Source organism: Lissotriton vulgaris, chromosome 4_1 (assembly GCF_964263255.1).
Source record: "Lissotriton vulgaris chromosome 4_1, aLisVul1.2, whole genome shotgun sequence".
In the NCBI taxonomy this organism is placed as follows: Eukaryota; Metazoa; Chordata; class Amphibia; order Caudata; family Salamandridae; genus Lissotriton; species Lissotriton vulgaris.
Window position 1 is genome coordinate 408,437,431 of NC_141691.1, and position 20,606 is coordinate 408,458,036.

General features: G+C 42.2%; 1 protein-coding gene across 1 annotated transcript in view; it reads right to left on the reverse strand.

Annotated features, from left to right (window-relative positions):
* LOC147718812 (xaa-Pro aminopeptidase 2-like) overlaps positions 1-20,606 on the reverse strand; it is a 398,012-nt gene that overhangs the window by 223,342 nt on the left and 154,064 nt on the right. The window contains exons 10-12 of the mRNA XM_086966784.1: positions 18,645-18,840; positions 13,481-13,570; positions 3,031-3,140 (exon numbers count right to left, since the gene is read on the reverse strand). Of these exons, the coding sequence (XP_086822910.1) occupies positions 3,031-3,140; positions 13,481-13,570; positions 18,645-18,840 (396 nt within the window). The remainder of the gene's footprint in view (positions 1-3,030; positions 3,141-13,480; positions 13,571-18,644; positions 18,841-20,606) is intronic.

Consider the following 20,606-nt stretch of genomic DNA (forward strand, 5'->3'; position numbering starts at 1 on the left):
CAAAAAAGTACACATTACCATAGTGATCCCGGGCACTGATAAAAACTACTTTGTGTGGGGATGTGCTCCTTGTGAAAAGGCAACATGCTATTAACTTATAGTTGTCATAAAAAAGAAATAGAGAAGGATGGCAAAAAAAGAGAGAAAGAAAGAAAGAGTAGAGAAAGCAAGAAAGAAAGAGTAAAGAAGACAAGAGGCAAAGAAGAAAAGAAAGAATGGGTAAAAGAAGGAAGAAAATACAGCAAAAAAGAAAGATGAAGTAAAAAAGGGTGAAAAAAGGTAAAAAAGAAAGAATGAAAGAAGGTAAAGGGAAAGAAAGAAGGAATGAAAGAACGCAAAGAAGAAGGACAGAAAAAGGAAAAGAAAAGAAAAAAATTAGGAAAGAAAGAAAAAAGAAAGAAGGCAAATGAGGAAGACAGAAGGAAAGAAATAATGAATGAAGGAGAGAAAGAATGAAAGAAAAAAGGCAAAAAGGATGAAGAAAGGAAAATAGTAAAAAATAAGAAGAAAAAAGGAAAGAATGATGGAAAGAAGGAAAGACGAAAGGAAAGAATGAAAGAACAAAAGAACAAAGAAGGAAAAAAGAAGGTAAGAAAGAAAAAAGGAATACACAAAGATGGAAAGAAAGAACGAAACAAAGAAGGAAATAATGAAATGTGGAAGGAAGTAAGGGAGGAATGAAGGAAGGCCTTTAGAAAAGAAGGAGCAAAGGAAAGAAGGAAAAAGAAAAGCAATGAGGGGAAGAATGGAGGGAAAAAGAAGGAGGAAAACTTTTAAAAAAGAAGGAAAGAAGAAAAGAAAAAAGAAAGAAGATGTAAAGAGGGTTTACAGGATAACAAATTGGATATTAAAACCAAAGTTGCACCTCACCTATCTTTAAATAAAAGCATTAAACGTGAGCTGCAAATTCAAAACAATAAAGTTGGTTTTCCTCCAGGGCAATGTTTATTAAAGAACCGCTCTGAAACTGAGTTTAGGGATACGATATGGTAGCTCGTGAAATTCGCTGCAGTCAGATAAAGAAAGGCATCTGCAAACGAAATTTGCAGCACCATTGGCAGGAGACAGGAAGTGATAAAGCTGAAATGTGCCTGTGTTCACCTCAAAGGCGTCCTGCTATCAATCAGGTAATACTAAAGAAATTATACGGTAAAAATAAAACCACTGGCACTGAGACAACTACCTTGTGTGCAGACTGCAGAGGTACATCTTTTGAAAGAGCAAAATACCGTTCCTCAGAGGGATTTTCAACCAGTGGCTTCAGCAGGTTGACTCATTGCCCATTCTGTTTTGCGTAGTAGTGGGAAGAAGAATGCAATGACACAACAACAGGCCAACGGATGGAGAGAGGTAGCTGAAAGCCCCTTTTAGTAAGTGTATTATACATATTTATTTACTAAAATTAAAAGGTTTGGCAAAAGCTAGACATAAAAACTGACCTGCGATTGTTAAAATCCTTGAGTTCAAAACCGTTAACTTTCTAAATCAAAAATACTCTATTAATTGTACAAAGCTCCAATCTCACCTTGAAAACAACATCCAGTCACTAATATTTATCAATCATTCAAAACCTCAAGTCATAAGGCAACACAGACACACAATACTTGTTTGTAGTGAGCTGCAGCAAAAAGAATGGCGGCTGTGTGTTTTTATGATCTCTGGCACGTATTCTGTAAAGAGACTGCTGTGTGTGGTGGTAATAAAGGAGATTCTATAATTTTTGCCTCTGGCCTTGACATAAAATCATCAGCCTTAGCTCAAAACGAGTCAAGAGCAACCGGCTAGACTGCTAATCCTCAAGTTAACTGGTGACTAGAGCCACAAGTTCTCCTAAAGTCCCATTACCTCAGGGTCGTACTTTAGGGAGATTCGGTGGGTAGGAGTTGGCAGGAGGGTATCCTAAATTTTCCAACTTAAAAAAGCAGTAGTTCGTAAGGTGACCTAGTGAGGTTCGCGATGAACTGTTCCCATGAAGGTTTGGTTAGGGTCAGTACTGATCAGCATTAGATGGGCCTCTGTTTAGAGTGAAATAGTAAGTGGACAAATATGGGTTGTAACGCTACACTGAGCAACCTCTGGTGGCAGCAAATAGTATTCCTTTCATCACATTTTGGGTGTTCGATGAGGATGTGTGTATGACAAATTTGCATAATTTGCTTGTCTGTAATGATGTCACATTACACATAATTACTTGGAATGCAAATTCGGGATTTTAGCATAAAATACCTTGAGACAACTGCTCATTTCACACTACAAAAAGAGCACAAACAAAAGCACTGTTAACAACAGCCACCTGTGTTCTATTGTTCCAGCATGTTTGTGGTAAATTCATACCCTGAACTCTCTGTAACTTTTTACATTGAATGGTGCTTAATTACTCAAAGTTGCGTAATGGCAACATTTCTGGAATTTCACATAACAAGCGTAACCCAAAACTCTTGAAATTATGCCAATTATGCCAGTATAATTTAAATTTACCCAGGGCTAGTGTATGATTGCAAATCAATGAGTACTTTTATTAATGCCGATTTACTACTTTTTTGTATACCTGCCCCTATAGACATTTAAGTTTACAATACAAAAAATGAAATCGGGATGGAGATAAGACAGACCTGACTCAGGGCCACCGGACCCAACTTCCAAGCCGGGAATGCTTTCATTCAGGCAATGTCACCCCCTACCCCACCCCCGGAAGCTACACCTGTGATTCCCAGACTTGCTCATTTCCACATATGTCATCATAACGCCTTTGGTCAGAGCAAGAGGAACAGGTAATATACACAAGACAACGTTTCAACAGATTTGAACTTCATTTGAGGTATTTGAAGATATATCACATACGTAAAATGTTCAGTTTGCTATTGGCGTTCACTAGGTTTTACCAGCAATACTAATTATGTTCAGATTTTTGGGGTTTTGTGTTTTAGATACAAACTATACATTGGAACAGATATTTATTGTTTTGAGTCAATTGGGGTAGGATGAAGAGGATGAAAATTCAAGTCGATAAAAGGTTGATATCTTACTAACATTCGTAGTTCCTCTACATAGCGTGCTCCTGATCGTTCGTCCACTTTTCCTTCTGGCACCTTCTTCTCCAACCATACCAAATACTGAATTACTGCCACAGCATCCCTAATCTGTACAAAATGGTACATGGTCCAACAAATTGTTCATATATCAAAGTACAAACATATCATTTTAAACAGTAAATATTTAGAGAAGCAAACCATATATAAAAAGGTATTAGTTATTCCATTTGATGTCAAATGAGTTAGAAAGAGAGAAATTGTGTTTGGGTTCCTCTGCCAGTTAAGTGGCATGTACCAGATTAGAGAACACAATGATACAGCTGCAAGTCTCTTCAAGGAAGGGGCATAGCACATCTTTAATCATCATTTGAAGACACTGCAGGTGTTCCTTAAGTTAAAGACACTCCATGTACCAACTTTGTTTAAGGCTGACTATATACACACATAATAGAAATAACAAAGGGCAATATAACTTTGTATTTGCTAAAAAATTTAAATGTGTTCTTTCGTCTTTTTATATTTTTTTGTTGAACTTGCCTTTAGTATGTCACGGATCTAATTTTAAAAATCTGGAAAGAAACTGAGCAATTGTTCTGGTTTATGACGTGACAGGATTGTGTGATTGTAGTGCAACCCCGTTATCTTTATGCACTTCTAAGCAAGAAACATGGTAACTGCTGGAAATCGTTTTAGAAAAATGACTGTATGCCTATTTTGATCTTACACTTCAAACAAGGGAATCTAAAATGTTGTTGCAACAGGTGGGAAACATACTAATACAAAATTGCACCATCAAATCAAATAAATGTTACTTTGAACCTAAGGGAGAAGACCAACAAGCCACTAGGGTGGCTCAGGCCCCCTCCACCATCCCATTCACAGCACAGCCACCACTGTTCATGTTCCTGCTGCAAAGGTGGGGATTTTTCATTGAATATGCTACCACCAACATGGCAGGAGTACGTTTGCCACAAATTAATGCTGAATACCGTCCACCCGCCAGTACACAGCAACATTGCAGAATCACGGAGCACCCAGCATTTTTCTTTCAGTTTTAAATAATTTACCCCTTAGATGGATGAGAGTTGATTTAGAAAACTGAAAAAGCAATGTCCTTGACGAACTAGAGCACATTGTTATTTTCCTGCCTGAGACCACTATGTGGTATCAGAAGCCTGAGAATGAATGCTTTAAAACGCCAGGACACAGGAAGTGTAGGTTACCAGATTTATTAAGTACAAAGTAACAATCCCTGTTGCTCCTCTCACTTCAGCAACCACCTGCCCTCTGCCAGTGGAATCCACAATCTAGAATTCAGTGGAGATGGCAACCAATTAGTAAGATACAACAGAATGGGACAGGCCTTCAGATTTCATGGACTTGGCAGTACTATTTTAGCCTTTCGCTGAGAAAGGATTTCCGATGGCGGAGTTAGCTACGGCTGTGCGACCAGAAGGGCGACAGTTCCCCACTTCTAAATGAGGCAGTTAACCAAGAATTGAGCAGAAGTGATTCTTGGAGAATCTATTGTGTTCTCATTCTTTATTATAATTTTTATGATGTAATCTTGGTCACGTAATTGCTCTATGTCATTAAGAATTACCTGATGGCATTACGAATGTATTCCTTCAAGATTGTTCAGTTACTATTTAAGACGAGCTGGGGTTATGCTGCCTGCTGCTCCTCAATGCCATTAAAGGATTCTTACTTAAATTGGATCCAGTGTACTTTGTAACAGAATCCCATCTCCCTGTGGTCCTCTATATGACACACTCCTCATTATATGATTCTTACTTCAATTGGATCCAGTGTACTTTGTAACAGAATCCCATCCCCCTGTTGTCCTCTATATGACACACTCCTCCTTTAAAAAAAATAAGACTTTTAGTATATTGTTCAACAAAGATAGTTAATTCTTATCTCCTGGATGCATATCAGGTTTTCTGTACTCCAGTACCTATCTATATGAAGGAATGTAAAATGAATCCATTTCTTGAACAACATACACCATTGCAAAGTGACATTCTACCCTGCACTTCCACTTTATTTTACAGACAAAGATGTCAAGGCTGAGGTGATAAGGTGATTTGTCAACTATGACATAATTTCTCAGGACACCTGGAGATAGGGTTCCATGTTTAGTTTTTTTTTACAATATTCAGAATAATCAATTAAGTGAAGAAAAATAAATGCATTAAACAGACACATTGGGGTAGATTACCAAAACATCTGAATACATCTCAGAATGCCACTCTTGATGGATTTACATCTATAGATTGAGTACATTTCTACAGGAATAAGTACATTTTCAGCCTGTACTAGGGAAAAGAAGACCCTCAGATTGCATGCAGATGAAGGCAAATGTGGTTTCTTCACAGGAACAATTATTTTCTCTTTAAATAAAAAAAAAGAGTTTTGAATGCTAATGCTGAAAGTGAATGTGCTTTCCATTTCAGGAATTCGCATGCAGGGTGAAGAATCTGCATGGCAATCTATGGCATGCTTAGATTTTCAGGACTCCTCTTTGGGATGTCCAAAAAGCCCAAAAAAGTCAGGAATCTACTTACATTGGATGAGTAAACCACCATTGATAGATGATCAACATTTAAAAAAGGTTTTCGAATCGGACCCTATGAATATATACTTTGTGGCCTATAGAAGGAATTATATTTTTGTATTGTATTGTAATTTCATTTATATAGCGCTTACTACCCCTGACGAGGCTTCAAAGCGCTTTTTCGGCGGGCAGCACGCTACTCCGGGACCCATAGAGGATTAGTGTTGAATTAGTATAGTGAAACATGCAAGTACATTTTAAGTGGTGGATAGGTTAGTCAGTTATTTGGATTTGGAATGATAGCAGAAGGATAGAGGAGGAAAAAAGGTTTGTATTTATATAGCGCTTGTAACCCCTGATGGGGTGTTGAAACGTGCTATTCAGGAAGACCTTAAAGGATTAGTGGTGAATTAATATGGTGAAATATGAAAGTAATTTCAGTGGTAGCTATTAGTCAGTTATTTGTAGTGAGAAGGATAGCGGAGGGATAAAAGGGGAAGAAAGGTTTGCATTCATATAGCACTTTTTAACCCTGATGGATGTTGAAGCGCTTTTCTGGCAAGTAGCAAGCCACTCCGGAACTCATAAAGGATTAGTGTTGAAAATTAGTATAGTAAAATATGAAGTAATTTGAGTAGTGGATATGTTATTCAGTTATTTGGGTAGGGAAGTGTAGGTGGCATGATAGTGAAGGGAAAGAGGTTTGTATTTATGTAGTGCTTCCTACCCCTGATGGGGTTTTGAAGCGCAAGTAGCATGCTATCTGAACCCCATCAGGATTAGTGTTGAATTAGTATGGTGAAACATGAAAGTAATTTTAGTGGTGGATAGGTTAGTCAGTTATTTGGATTGAGAAGGGTTGGGGAGGGGTAAAAAAGAGGGAAGAGTTTAGAAAGGTTTGTTTTGGGGGATCGGTATAGTAAAATAGGTGTAAGATGATGCAAGGAGGGGAAGAGTAGGAGAGAGTCTGGAAAGGGTTATTTTGGGGATCATAGTAGTAGTATGGGGCTTGGGTTAAATGAGAGAGTGGATGTAGAGGATATATTGAGCGAAGTATAGGATGAGAAATAGGGAAGTGCATTGGAAATGCTAAATTTTAAGAAAGTGATAAATATATAGATCCATAAGTACATTGAAAGTATATAGATGCATAATGGAGGTATGTATATTGGGCAGCATTTCTGGCCTTGGACCCGACCCGAACCGGCTCAAACAGGCAAATGCCCTTGTCCTCTCCACCCTTGACAGGCTCAAACAGGCAACTGCCCTTGTCTTCTTCTCCGCCCTTAGCCTCTCCGCCCGGGATGAGACGCCCTAAGCCTGCCTTTTATAGCCCTAGTAATCAGGTGACCCCGTCAGCCAATGGGAACCCTAGCCCTAACACTATCCAATTACAACACTAGCCCTAAAAATCGAGAACCAATAGGAGACTAGGATTTTACAGCAAATCTTAGCCCTAGTCCAAGCACCCAATCAGTTCAAAGAACCTAATCTCTACGTACAATAGAGGCCCTAGCCCTACCAGTAGTCCCACCCCAAGTCCAAGAAACCAATGGCACAGGAAGCCCTTGTCCCTACTTCCAATAAAAAGCCTAACCGTGCTCCTTAGTCCCATAACCAGTCCAGCAACCAATCACACCAGAAGCCCTAATCGCTACTTCCAATTAAAAGTCTAACCCTAGCCCTAACACCAACCTAGTCCCAACAACCAACAACACCGGAAACCCTAGTCCCTACTTCCAATCGAAATCCTAACTCTAGCCCTAATCCCAACCCTACATTGATTGAATCACAGACCCAGAAACCAATCAGAACACTCAAATACTCAACCAATGAGGACACTAAACCTAATCCAATTGAAACATCAGATACAACACCCAATTGACATATTGATGTACTAGTAAGTCCCTAGTAAAGTGCCACAACTTGTGCCCAGGGCCTGTGATTGAAATGTTACTAGTGAGCCTGCAGCACAGATTGTGTCACCCATTTGAGTAGCCCTGTAAACTTTTCAGGTCTGCAATTGTAGCCTATGTGTGCAGTTTTAAGTGTCATTTTTATCTGGCAAAATATACTTTTGCCAGACCCAAGCCTACCTTTTTAATACATATATGTTCCCCCTAGAGTAGGCCCTGGAAAGTACAGAGGGCAGGGTGCAGTTTATTTGAAAAGATTGACATGTATTTTTAAGTTTTACATGTCCTGGTAGTGAAAAACTCTTAAATTCATTCTTCACCACTGCATGGCCTACCTCTCACATAGGATAACATAGGAGTTGCTGTATTTCATTTAATGAGCTTTTTCTTCCAAATGGGAACTGGTAACCAGTTCATGTCTGAATACCCTGTGTCCTGCCTCCACACAAAGGGCTGCCAGGGCAGGAGAGGCAGGGAACCTGTGACCTTCACAAGACAACCTATAGAAGCTTTATCCACTTCAACGGAGGCACCTGGTATAAATATTGGACCTCAGACACCAGCTCTTCAGTACACTTCAAGACCCACGGACTCTGCCAGGAAGAAAGATTGCCGTGCTGCTGAAAGAGCTGACACTCTGCTGCTCTGAAGGAATGCTGCCCTCCTGTGCTGATCTGCTGCCAGCTGCCCTCTTGCCTGGGTGAGAAGGACTCGACCTGCATCTGTTAAACCCAGGACCAAAGAGGGACTCCAAGGGCTAGTTGGCTGGCTTCCTGACCATAGCCTCAGGGACAAAAGGCTCCAACAACCATGAGCCCAGCACCTGGACACTGCAGTCTTGGACTCTTGGAAGTGGGCCTCAAGGTGTTTTCCAAGCCCATCTGTTGATCTAGCAGACCCTAAGCATCTCCTCTGCAGCACAGCGCAACCCAGAGCAGAACGGACGTATCACCACTGCTGTTAGGATTCTCCCAGCACAAGGACTATGCATCAACTTCCCAGCACACATTGGAACCGCTGCTGCTAGATGCCTCCTCAAAGCAGGCCCTCGCATTAGCAATCTCTCGTTGGAGGTAGCCTCGACGACGACACAGGCTCTCGCATTGCAGCCTTGCAGCTCCTCGGTACTGACGCATCGCCTCAACTGTGCGACGCATCCTTGATGCTGGACTTCGCATCCCAAGCCTTAGTCGATGGGATCCTCAACAATGAAGCAGAACCTTACATCGCAGCTTTGCTGCTCCTCGGAACAGTCATATCGCCTCAACTTTGCGACACATCCTTAATGCCGGACTTCGTATTGCATCACAAGCCCTAGTCGATGGGATCCTCAACAATGATGCAGAACCAGCTTTGCTGCTCATTGGAACCGATGCATCACCTCAGCTGCACGATGCATTCTCAGCACGGGGTCTTGCAATGTTCTGCAACCAGGATTTAAGTTACTCGTGTTCAGTGGTCTTAACTGGGACCCCTTAGCCGGCCATTGCTTCATCGCGATCGGCCTGAACTTGTGACTTTGTCCTGGTCTAGCGCTACCAGAAATCTATAGTTGCTGGTGCTTTGTGCTTTTTGGCCCAATTTTCACCTAAATCTTTAAACCTACATATTTCTGGTTCTATTGATTGGATTTTTGTCGTTTTGATAATTTTTTTATATCTACTCCATTTGTCTACTTTGGGGTGGGATCCTTTTTGTGTAGTCTTTTAATGCTCTTAATGTTTGAAGTGTTGCTCAAATACTTTACACATTGCCTCTGAGTTAAGCCTGACTGTTCTATACCAAGCTACCCGAGGATTGAGCACAGGTTAATTTAGGGTTTGCTTGTGACTTCACTCTCACGAGGATTGTGGTTCTTGTTTGAGCAGGGTTTCACCCCCCTCAACATGTAATCCACTTTCTTACAGGGGTTTATTGCTCATTCATGTAAGCAATTTTCTGAGATTTAGATATAGCAATTTTTAATACATGATATAACCGCTAGTTTGCAATCGACTTCATGCAAGTTTAGTTTGGTGTGTTTAAGTGTTAGGATTATTAGCACTTTTAGATTTTTTAAATGCATTGCCAATATATTTACTTAGAGAAAGAAAGGACATAGAAATTGATGCAAAACCTAAAAAAATGAAATGTCAGCAGTTATGTGAGCAACGCATATATTCCTCTGTCAAAAGCATCAACCACAATGTCAAAAGCATCAACCACAACCTTACACGTGGTGTCACTGATGGCTCCCAACCAACATTATCGATGGCAGCTAGGGTGATATCAAATATCATATCACCATTGAAATCATTGATGACCTCTTTGAAGTCCTTCAAGGATAGTGTTGCTCACAGTCTACTGGACTATATTCGGGGATCACACTCAGCATCTCTGCTCTGAAGGGGAATGATGCAGGGGCCTGAGACTACTTTGCTGTGCCTAGCAGTCCCTCAGAGAATGGGTTTAGTCTTCGGCCTGGCCCTCTGCTGAGGTTCAAGGGATGCAGGGGCCAGAGCCTAGTTAGGCTCAGAGGGCTCACTAGTCATGTCCATGCAGTAGTCTTAAACATCCCTGCTTATTCGAGAACTGTAATTTAAGAATACACATTCACATTTGGGAATTGCAGTGCATTCGAGGATGCAAAGGTTCTTTAGTGAAATCTTTTAACGCACATGCATGGTGATTAGAGTTCTGTGGTTGTGCATATTTGTTTGAGAGTTGCAGAGTGGATTCGAGGTCATGCATCTGTGATGATGAGAAGGCTTCTTGAAAGCATATGTACAGTGGAGAACCATAGTGTTATAAATTACCATCTTTGCTTGGTACTCCCCCACATATTTGCCTGACCAGTTTTTGTTGGATTTAGGAGTCAGCATAATTTCCCATAGTTAACCAGTAAAAGTGCTGTGCTCTCCCTTAAAATACGCTGAAATTGAATGCATCTAGTTAGCACATTTAATTTACCTATAAGTCCTAAATATTTGGTGCTACATGTACCCAAGGCCAGCGATGGAATACGCTTTTTACTTTGTAGCAGGATGGGCTAAATAAGGTCAAATAACTTCAGAGAGGCTTACCCTTAGACATCCTTTTGGAGTTTTATCATAGTACTGTTGAAGAGTTAGGGAAATATTTATAATACTGAATTTAGCAACCATATCTCTTTTGAACTATCTAATTTTTATAACCACCTAATTTGGTGTAGGATTGTAGAAGCATAAACTGAAGTAAATATGTCTAAGGCCCTGTTTGCGAGTGTGGGGGCTAGTCCCAATTTTTGTGGAAATAGTGACTCGGATGTTCCTTTACACTCATTTTTAGAAAACGGACACCACACTCCCCCCCCCCCCCGCCCAAACACTATGTCCTGATTATGAGTGCTCCAGAGAAAATGTCTATTTATCCCACCCAATAAAATTGGACTCCCTCGAGTTCGGAATTTATTGGATTCGATCGTATGCATGTTCTGAGATTTTGGGCTAGAATCTGTATGTTTTGTTGCTTGCTACACCAAGCTAAATACCACACCCTTTCCCCCTTTTCAATTCCTATGGGTTTGGTGAGCTGAAAGGTAACAAAGAATGTTGCCTGGATTGCACCAGTAATTACTAAGGACAATACATTCTCACAACTCAGAATTCCGACCCCTGCACAAAGAGGGGATGGTGCAGGCAGGGCCGGCTTTAGGATGGTGCGACCAGTACAGCCTCACCTGACGCTGAACTCGGGGATCAGAGGGTGGGTGAGGGGGTAAGGTTTTAAAAGCACCTGCTGCAGAGTTCCTTGTGTGTCAAGCAGTATTCATTAAACAACAAAAATGTCAAGATAACACAGGTTATTAATTTTCCTGCTGGAGAGAGATCAGAATTGTGTCTAGTGACAGTTTTGACTCATCAAAAGTTGTGCAGAGGGGTAATATGCCTCCTTCAAAGACCATGTAATATGCAGATGACAGAACTATATTTTATGTGGCTAGCTCACTGATAAACTGCTTTTGTTACAGTGGTCCTTGTTACTTACAGTTCATAAGTTACAATCCTAATGTAGCACAGTGACCTATGAACTGTCATCAAAGTGATGAATTCAAACTACATGGTGTGAGTTAGAACGTTATGTTTTCCCTCCAGTCTTTGATTATTCTAAAGTTGCTAAAACATGTTTATTTTGGGGGCGGGAGGGGGAGAAATACATTATTAGTGAAGCCAACCCCAACCACTGTGGTACGTTTTAAATACTGAGTTTGTGCTTCTCCAGACCAAACACTCTTAAAATATACTTCCTATTAGTATGGATGATGTCATTCCCACACCTTGTAACCCTCATTGTCTTATGTAACGTTTCTTACAGACTGATTCAGTGGCGTGACACAGGCCCCTGCAGCCCCCGAGGTGTGGGGGCGGGGAAGCTCCAGAGGGATCCCTCTGCACAATACTCTGTGGAGAAGTGGGTCATGGGGAGGGGGTCACCCCAAAAATTGCAACAATGGGCTCCACCAGCAGTAAAGTCGCTCTCGTTATCAGGAGGATACCATTGCATAGTGCTTATAGTGTTTGGAAATGGTTCATTTTGGGGTGTGCATCATACTGTGTACCCCAGATTCTCAAGATGGCTCAGTATAGCTGAATGACTCAAAACACAATATCATACTAACGCAATATCATACTAACGCATTATCATACTAACGCAATATCATACTAACGCATTATCATACTACTAGTACTCTTAAGACTACAGATATGAGACTGGTGAAAAGAAGTGCGGGTATAAATCTGCCAGAGTATGATATGCATGGTGACACCAAGTGTACACAATAGTAAACGATGTATTAATGGACCGGGTGACATGGGGCAATAAAGTGCTGAGAAATCAGATTCCATGAGACCAGCAAGGTCCTGTGTGAGGTAGAGGCAGAGAAATAGCAAACTAGAAAGTGATGTAGCATCCAAATCTGTATTTTTGGTTTAAAATGCTCATTATAGAGCACGAAGGGCTCTTAGACCAGATTTGTAATTTAGAAATGTGATATCAATTCAAAACGCTTTGTCATAAACATGTGTCTCAATTCCCAGATTGTGCGTTTCACCGATGTTTTAGGCTACGTCCAAACAACCGATTGAACCAAACAGTGACACAAGTGGCTATGCTAGGGAAAAACAAGCGGAGAAGCGGACAATCTAAGCTTTTGTACGAACGGAAACATTTACGGCCTTGACGCCCAGAAGGGCGCGTTTACTAAGTAAGTTGGCACAAGGCACTGGTTTGTACACCAGCATTTAGGAATAACTGTATGGGAATTGTTGGCGGGAATGTGATGAGCATAGTTGTACCTGTGACTGCAAACAATGCATCTACAATGAGCTGGTATAATGACCTTTCATAATCCCTATTATTGTTGCTTATACATTCTACTTTGTGCCCATGCCACTTTGAGTAGTGTGATGAAAGCGTGGTGATCTAATGTTCTCTGTAGAGGAAAATCAAAAGCGTTGGGAGAAAGGCAAGGGGATTGAATCTTTCAGACATATTCTCCTGCCAGCTAATCAAGTTATGCAAATCATACAGACTGCTGTAAATTAGCCAGGGTAGGCCTATAATTCCTCTGATTATTAATGCATGAATTAGTGGGCGGGCGAGTTAGTGAGTACAAATATTTCTATGCCATGCTATGAAAAAAGATATTGCCTCTAGATAAGCTTCATGTTGAAAATCAACAAGATTGACACAAAAATGTTCAGCCTGTTTTCAAAAACTGTTCACCCGCTGTGCCTGACTTCAATATGGTGCTGATGTAACATTTAAATCCAGCAGGTATTCCAAAAGCGTTTAATGTTGTGTTTACTCCGAGCAGGCTTCCATAATTCATTTTGAATGAAAACACTCGGTACAATATATATTTAAAAATACATATTTATATACAAACATTAATAGATACACACAATAAAACAATGCAATCAACGGCTAAACATTTAGAATTAGCGTGCAAAACTCACATGGGCTTGCCTCATGAGCTCCTGCTCTTCACTGTTCTTTACTGCTTTAGTGATCATCACTGGGGAAAATGTGTCAGTGAAGAGTTTTTCCTGAAAACAAATAAAAGAATTTTAAGCAAATCAAAGGTTTTCTTGTCTACATGAATGGAGATGTATTGCTCAAATGTACATCCAATCAGTTATCACATGTTTTCTATCAATAGAGATCTTTATACAGTTATATCACAATAGTGTTACAATCAATCAATCATATCATTTGTAAAGTACACTACTCACCCCTGAGGGTCTCAAAGCGCTGGGGTGGGGAATGCTGCTACTACTCGAAAAGCCAGGACTTGAGGAGTTTTCTAAAGGTCAGCAGGTCTTGGGTCTGCCGTAGGTGGATGGGGAAGGTGTTCCAGGTCTTGACGGCGAGGTGGGAGACCGATCTGTCGCCGGAGGTCACTCTTCGGAAGCGGGAGACTGTGGCGAGGGAGCCGAGATCGGCAGAGTTGAGCTGGAGGGTGGGGGTGTAGAAGCTGAGTCGTCTGTTGAGGTACGTTTGTCCGGTGTTGTGGAGTGCCTTGTGTGCGTGGGTGAGGAGCTTGAAGGTTATCCTCTTGTTGACCGGGAGCCAGTGCAGGTCTCTCAGGTGAGGTGTGATGTCGCTGCAGCGAGGGATGTCGAGGATCAGGCGTGCAGAGGTGTTCTGGATGCGTTGGAGACGTCTCAGGAGTTTGGCCAAGGATCCAGCTTAGAGGGCGTTTCCGTAGTCCAACCTGCTGCTTAAGAGGGCCCGGGTGACCTTTCTTCTTGTTTCAGTGGGGATCCACTTGTAGATCCTGCAGAGCATGTGGAGGGTGTTGAAGCATGAGGATGAGACGGCATTGACCTGTTTAGTCATGGAGAGGGTGGAGTCGAGGATGACCCCTAGGTTACGTGCGTGGTCAGGGGGTGTTAGGGCGGTTCCCAGTGCGGTCGGCCACAAGGAGTCGTCCCAGGCCAAAGGGGTGGATCCGAGGATGAGGACCTCTGTCTTGTCCGACTTCAGCTTCAGTCGGCTGTTCCTCATCCATTCAGCGACGGCCTTCATTCCTTCGTGAAGGTTGTTTATGGCGGTGTGGGGGTCCTTGGTGAAGGAGAGGATCAGCTGGGTGTCATCGGTATAGGAGATAATGTTGAGGTCGTGCCGATGGGCGACGTGGGCGAGCGGTGCCATGTAGATGTTAAACAGAGTTGGGCTGAGGAATGAGCCCTGGGGTAAGCCGCAGATGATCTCAGTGGCTTCGGAGCGGAAGGGGGGAAGGCGGACGCTCTGTGTTCTGCCAGAGAGGGAGGGAGGTGGTCCAGTCCAGGGCCTTCTCTTGGATCCCGGTGTTGTGGAGGCGTGTTCATTATGTGTGGTGGCAGACAGTGTCGAAAGCGCTGACAGGTCCAGGAGGATGAGGGCCGCAGTTTTTCCGTTGTCCAGCATGGACTTGATGTCATCGGTGGCGGCGATGAGGGCAGTCTCGGTGCTGTGGTTGCTGCGGAACCCGGACTGGGAAGGGTCCAGGATGTTGTTCTCCTCGAGGTAGCGGGTCAGTTGTTCGTTGATGGTCTTCTCGATGACCTTTGCCGGGAACGGGAGCAGGGAGATGGGCCGGAAGTTCTTGAGGTCTTTGGGGGTCCGCCTTGGGTGTCTTGAGTAAGGCGTGGATCTTGGCGTGCTTCCAGCTCTCTGGGAAGGTTGCTGTTTCGAAGGAGGTGTTGATGACTTTCCGGAGATGGGGTGCGATGGCTGTGCTGGCTTTGTTGAAGATGTGGCGTGGGCATGGGTCTGACGGAGATCCGGAGTGGATGTGTTTATGATCTTGATGGTGTCGTCGTCGTTGATGTTGGTCCAGGAGAACAGGCGGTGCGTATTGTCTTTCTCCTGTCTCTTTGTTGAATGTTTGTCAGTTACTTTGTGATCAAAATTTTTTTTGATTTTTTAACCTTCGTATTGTATTATGAGAATACAGTTTGAATGTATTGATGAATTTACTGCTGTTGCATGTACAACTATTTTTTATTGAGTCATTTTAATAATAGGAATTGTTTTTAATAAAGCTAGAATATTTGTACAAATAACCTCTAGTCTCATAGGATATTTTTTGGCTAAGTGGTCCACAGTAGATAGCGATAATTTGTTGTTTCAACAATTTATGCACCTAGTGACAATAATTCCGCCAAGGGATTCTCTCCTAACTTACAGGTTCTCCATGAACCAGAACACAAGCAACCCAGTACCAAGTTTGGACTGATTGGAGTTTGTCAGTTGGGTGTAGGCTAGCTCCAGTGGCACTGAAGGTTCAAGACAGGATACCCATTCGCATGTGGTGATATTTACCCAGTAAATTCTCAGTACTATAATTTCTACTCAAAACATAGTTACAGCTAAAATGTATGTTTCTATGAATGAAAACAAATATTTCTTTAGTAAATCCAGGTAGGTAACCAGTCTTGCCCTATTGCCTTATTATCACATTTTCACCCAAGCCCCCACTATGGGGTCCATTGGAGCAAGTGCCTAGGCCCTGTTCTCCTGCTTCATCAGTGCAGAAGCACTAATGCTGCCCTGCCACTCATGTCTCTCCTTCACAGAGTGGCACTCATTTGGTCTCTTGCCCCTTTAGAAACTTGCTCAATTATATAGTGCAAACGTACACTTGACAAGAGTTGTGGTTTACTGTAAACCATGAACAAGCACATTCTTGGGCACACAAGAATAGGTACTATGATGTTAAAACTTCAACACCTGAATCACCAATGCCATAAACTGAGTCGCTCTCATCAACCCAGCCAAAACTTGTAGATCCACCAAACAAACCAGCTGGTACACTCCAGAACTCCACACAGTGAAACGCAGCTACAAACAACTAGAAAGATAATGGCGCACCAGCGGAGACGTAACAGAATGTGTCACCTTCAAAATAGCCCTCAACAATTACGACCATCAACTCAAAGACGCAACAAAGAAGGGCCTTGCAGACCACTTCAAGGCCAGTGGCAACCAGACCAAGGAAATCTTCACTATCGTCAGAGAGTTCTCCTGCCCTGCAGCCAGAGAAAACTCAATCTGACCCTCACAGGAACTCTGCAACGCTCTTGCAGATCACTTCCAAAATAAAATATCCACCATATACAAGAACTTCGACCCCCAACCCGCTGACCTCCTCAACCTCCGCACTCCCATGGAGACTGCCCTGACCACCAACTCACCACATGGGAACAACTCAGTTCACCCGACACTTCAGCCATAATGAACTTCATCCACTCAGGAGTAGTCTCTGACCCATGCCCCCACTGCTTCTTCACCCTCGGAAGTAACAAGATAAGCCACCAACTCACCACGCTCCTCAATAAATCCATCACCACAGCCATCTTTCCTAATGTTTGGAAACATGTGGAGGTCAGACTTCTCCTCAAGAAACCCTCCTCAGACCCCAGCAATCTCCAGAACTACGACACAATCTTGCAGATCCCGTTTTCCGCAAAAGTCCCGGGGAAGGCAATCAACCTTCAGGTCACCAAGCATCTGGAGAAAAGCAACCTGCTAGACTCTTCCTAATCTGCTTTTAAGCCAACCACAGCACTGAGACCCCACTCATTACTGCCGCAGATGACATCCGCACCCTAGTTGACAGAGTCAAATTGGCCACCTTGACGCTTCTCAACCTCTCCACAGCCTTTTACCCGATTTCCAACCGCACACTTTATCGAAAACTGCACCAGATTGGAATGAAAAAACACACTCAGATGGATGGCATCATTCCTCACTTGACGCACACAGACAATCCGTCTCTCCCCTTCACCTCGCAAACCAAGTGAACCATCTGCGGTGTCCCTCAAGGCTCATCTCTCTGACCCACCCTCTTCAACATCTACATGATGCTGCTAGCTGACATAGTCAGAACCCACAACATCGACATCATATATTATGCCAACGAAACCCAGCTAGTCCTCTCACTTACAGCAGACCCCACCACATCGAAGAACCACTTCCAAAGCTCAATAAAAGAATGTCACAGCCTGGATGAAGGACAACTGCCTGAAGCTCAACACGGAAAAACCGAAGAGCTGATATTTGGCAACCACACCTTCATCTGGAACAACACCTAGTGGCGCGAACTGCTCAGACCCACACCTATACCGAAAGACCACGTCCGCAACCTCAACATTATCTTAGACAGCAAACTCACTATGAAACAACAAATCAACACTGTCTCTGCGGCCTGCTTCCACACCCTCCACATGATTTGAAGAATCGCACACACAACGTGCATCCACTATAGCCACAGCGGAGGACACTTCTTTTCCCACCTCACCGCCAAGTCCTGGAACATCCTCCCCCTCCACCTCCGAACATCTCCCTCACTGACAGACTTCAGAAAGAAACTCAATACCTGGTTCTTCGACTAAACCCTGCAGCTCAGTGCCTGGATACCCTCATGGGTAATAAGCCACGCTTTATAAGTACTGTTTGATTTGATTTGATTTGAAATGCATGCATCACTTCTTTAGATGAAACAAAGTATATGCCAAGCATGAACACATTATTTCAAAAACACATTTCCTTTAAAAACATTCCTCAAGGGAGAAGATCCGGTCAGAATAGCATGCAATGAATAGAAGTGATGTGATTGGTTGATGTCCATCCAGGGGACTGGATTTAGGAGTTTTAAAGCTTGGAGTAAAGGTCTTGCAGAGTACTGATATTACTCATTGGTGATGGTTTTCTCTTAATCACAGATCAGATCTTCATTTTAAAACTTTGTTCATCAAACTATCTGCCTTTGTCTTCCTAAAAACATTTATTTTAGCAATAATTGTGTCATAAAATGTACATCCAGCTCTAATTGTGAGAGTCGGTATACAATTAAGTTATATCAATAAAATATTTGTTAGTTCTTATGCAAAGACCATGAATAATCAGTGTCTTCCAATAAAAATGACCAATGTTGACTTATGATATGAGGGCGTCCTTACTTTTGATGAAATTTAGACCGGCCCGCACCATCAGAGTTTACTGAGAAGAGCCCTGTTATCAGTTTTGTGAGATGTTGAATTATACAGCCATCTTTCTAACTGATGGCCACGCCATCCACAGTTTGGATGTCACAAAAAGTCGACTCCTGCAGTACTGATAATAGGTGATATTTACCTTTGGGATAACTTCATAAAGTCCATATGTTGTATATTCTTTGCCAATCCAGACTTTAACATTTCCTTTGGTGTAGTCCCTCACGCTTTCCCGAACATGGCCATAATCTTGGAGCTGAACACACAGGAGTCCTGTGCAGTTTGTCTGAAGATATTCATGAATTTGGGGTGTGATGCGACTTTCATTGACGAACAGCCTATGATGAAAGGAAAAAGATAAATAACATTTCGACCGCTGTATGCTAGCGAATTATCCCCCATTTGCCGTTTTCTTTAATGGCGGGGCTATGATTTTAACAAACAGGCACCTATCTCTCCCTCATCTGAAGGATCTGAAGGTACTGTCTGGATCTGATAAAAACGTAAAACTATAAAATGCATCTGGTATGAAAACCTCCTGTCTTTAATCCAGTTAAAATAATTTAGCAACACTTTCACTTGAACTGCTTTGCCTGTGTTTAAATCCTTGCTAAATAAAGGGAATTGCTGAATAGCATTTTCCTGTTACCTTTCAATTGGCCAAATGTGATTAAGGGGAGAAAAGTTTTATTTTTACGTTTAATTTTCTCTACTGCCCTTCTCCCATTACCTTACAATGTTAAAAATTCATTTATTCCTGCCCTTGAACTGTTCCTTTCAGACACGATTTAGATTAGATTAAAACACAATCAGGGTTTTCTCACAAAGATTTGCCTGGAGCTGTGTAATCTCTGTGCTCCTCACACGTCTCACCTGGGTACACCTCACAAATACAATACATTAGCAGAAAGAAAGTAACTCTCCGGATTTCAGTCACAAAAGCAATCGTAAATGTAGGTGCATGTGATACCTCCTGCTTTTGGTGCATAGTTCTATTGTTTTTAATGAATTTACCAAGGTTTCAAAGAGTAAACCTGGGAAGCGGAAACAGTCACAGGTTCTCAGGAGTACGTCCCTGTGAACTTCTATTTATTCACAAGTGGAGGCATTTCCACATGAATAAATATGTACAGCGTACACTTACACACAGGGAAGTGCCTCATATGAGTTTCATTTCACTCATTTTTACTCTACAGGGAAATATTTTTTCTCTCTGGGAAACTCTTGAAATCTTTTGTCCTTGTCACATTTCCTTCTTACAAACAGATTTACTCTGTCCCTTGATAGAAGAGAATCCATTACCATTTCCAAAGATGCACTGGCTAATAAAACATTTGTTAATGCCCACAACTTTGTTTTCGAACTTGCGTGGCTTTCCTGCCCTGGACCAGCCATTGTTAGTGGATGGATATTTTCCAATGACAGGAACAGCTCATTCATGGCCATGGTCGGGGAGACAAAAAGTATTGCTGTTTACAGTGTGTTGTATTGTATTGCAGTACTTATATAGTGCTCACTACCCTATGTGGCGCACTAACTTGATTGCAAGCTATGCTATGTAGAGTGTGGTCGAAGAATGTTGTGTTTTTTACCCTATTTGGGAAGTGTCTCTACGCCATACATGATGACCACCGAGGTGCAGTTATCGTGTTATGGGATGCGGCGCTTAGCAGTGGGGTGGATGAAGATGTGCCAGAGGTAATCAAGTAGCTTTGGGCAGCTCTGGGTGTCCCTGTACGGTTTTTCTCATGATCATAGTCTACTTGGCTAGCTATGCCAGCATGAAATTCTGTTTAACGTTTTAGGTCCTGAGAAAGCATGATTGTAGAGAGAGAGATCTTAGGGAAATCGGCTGACATGGGTTTCGTACTATCATTCCAAGCCGAATAGTAATTGTCAGATGTAAAGAAGCAGTCAGATTGTGCAGCTATTTGGGCTCTGCAATGGTGGACTAGAACAGAGTCCTCTGATTGGCCCACAGTAAGCAAAAGGTCTCTATAGTACGAGAGATGGCTCATATATTATCCAGCACAGTATTGAGTGATAGACAAAACGAGTAGCAGATGTGTTTTGTCAGCATTAGTCAGTCAAATCAGTCAAATAA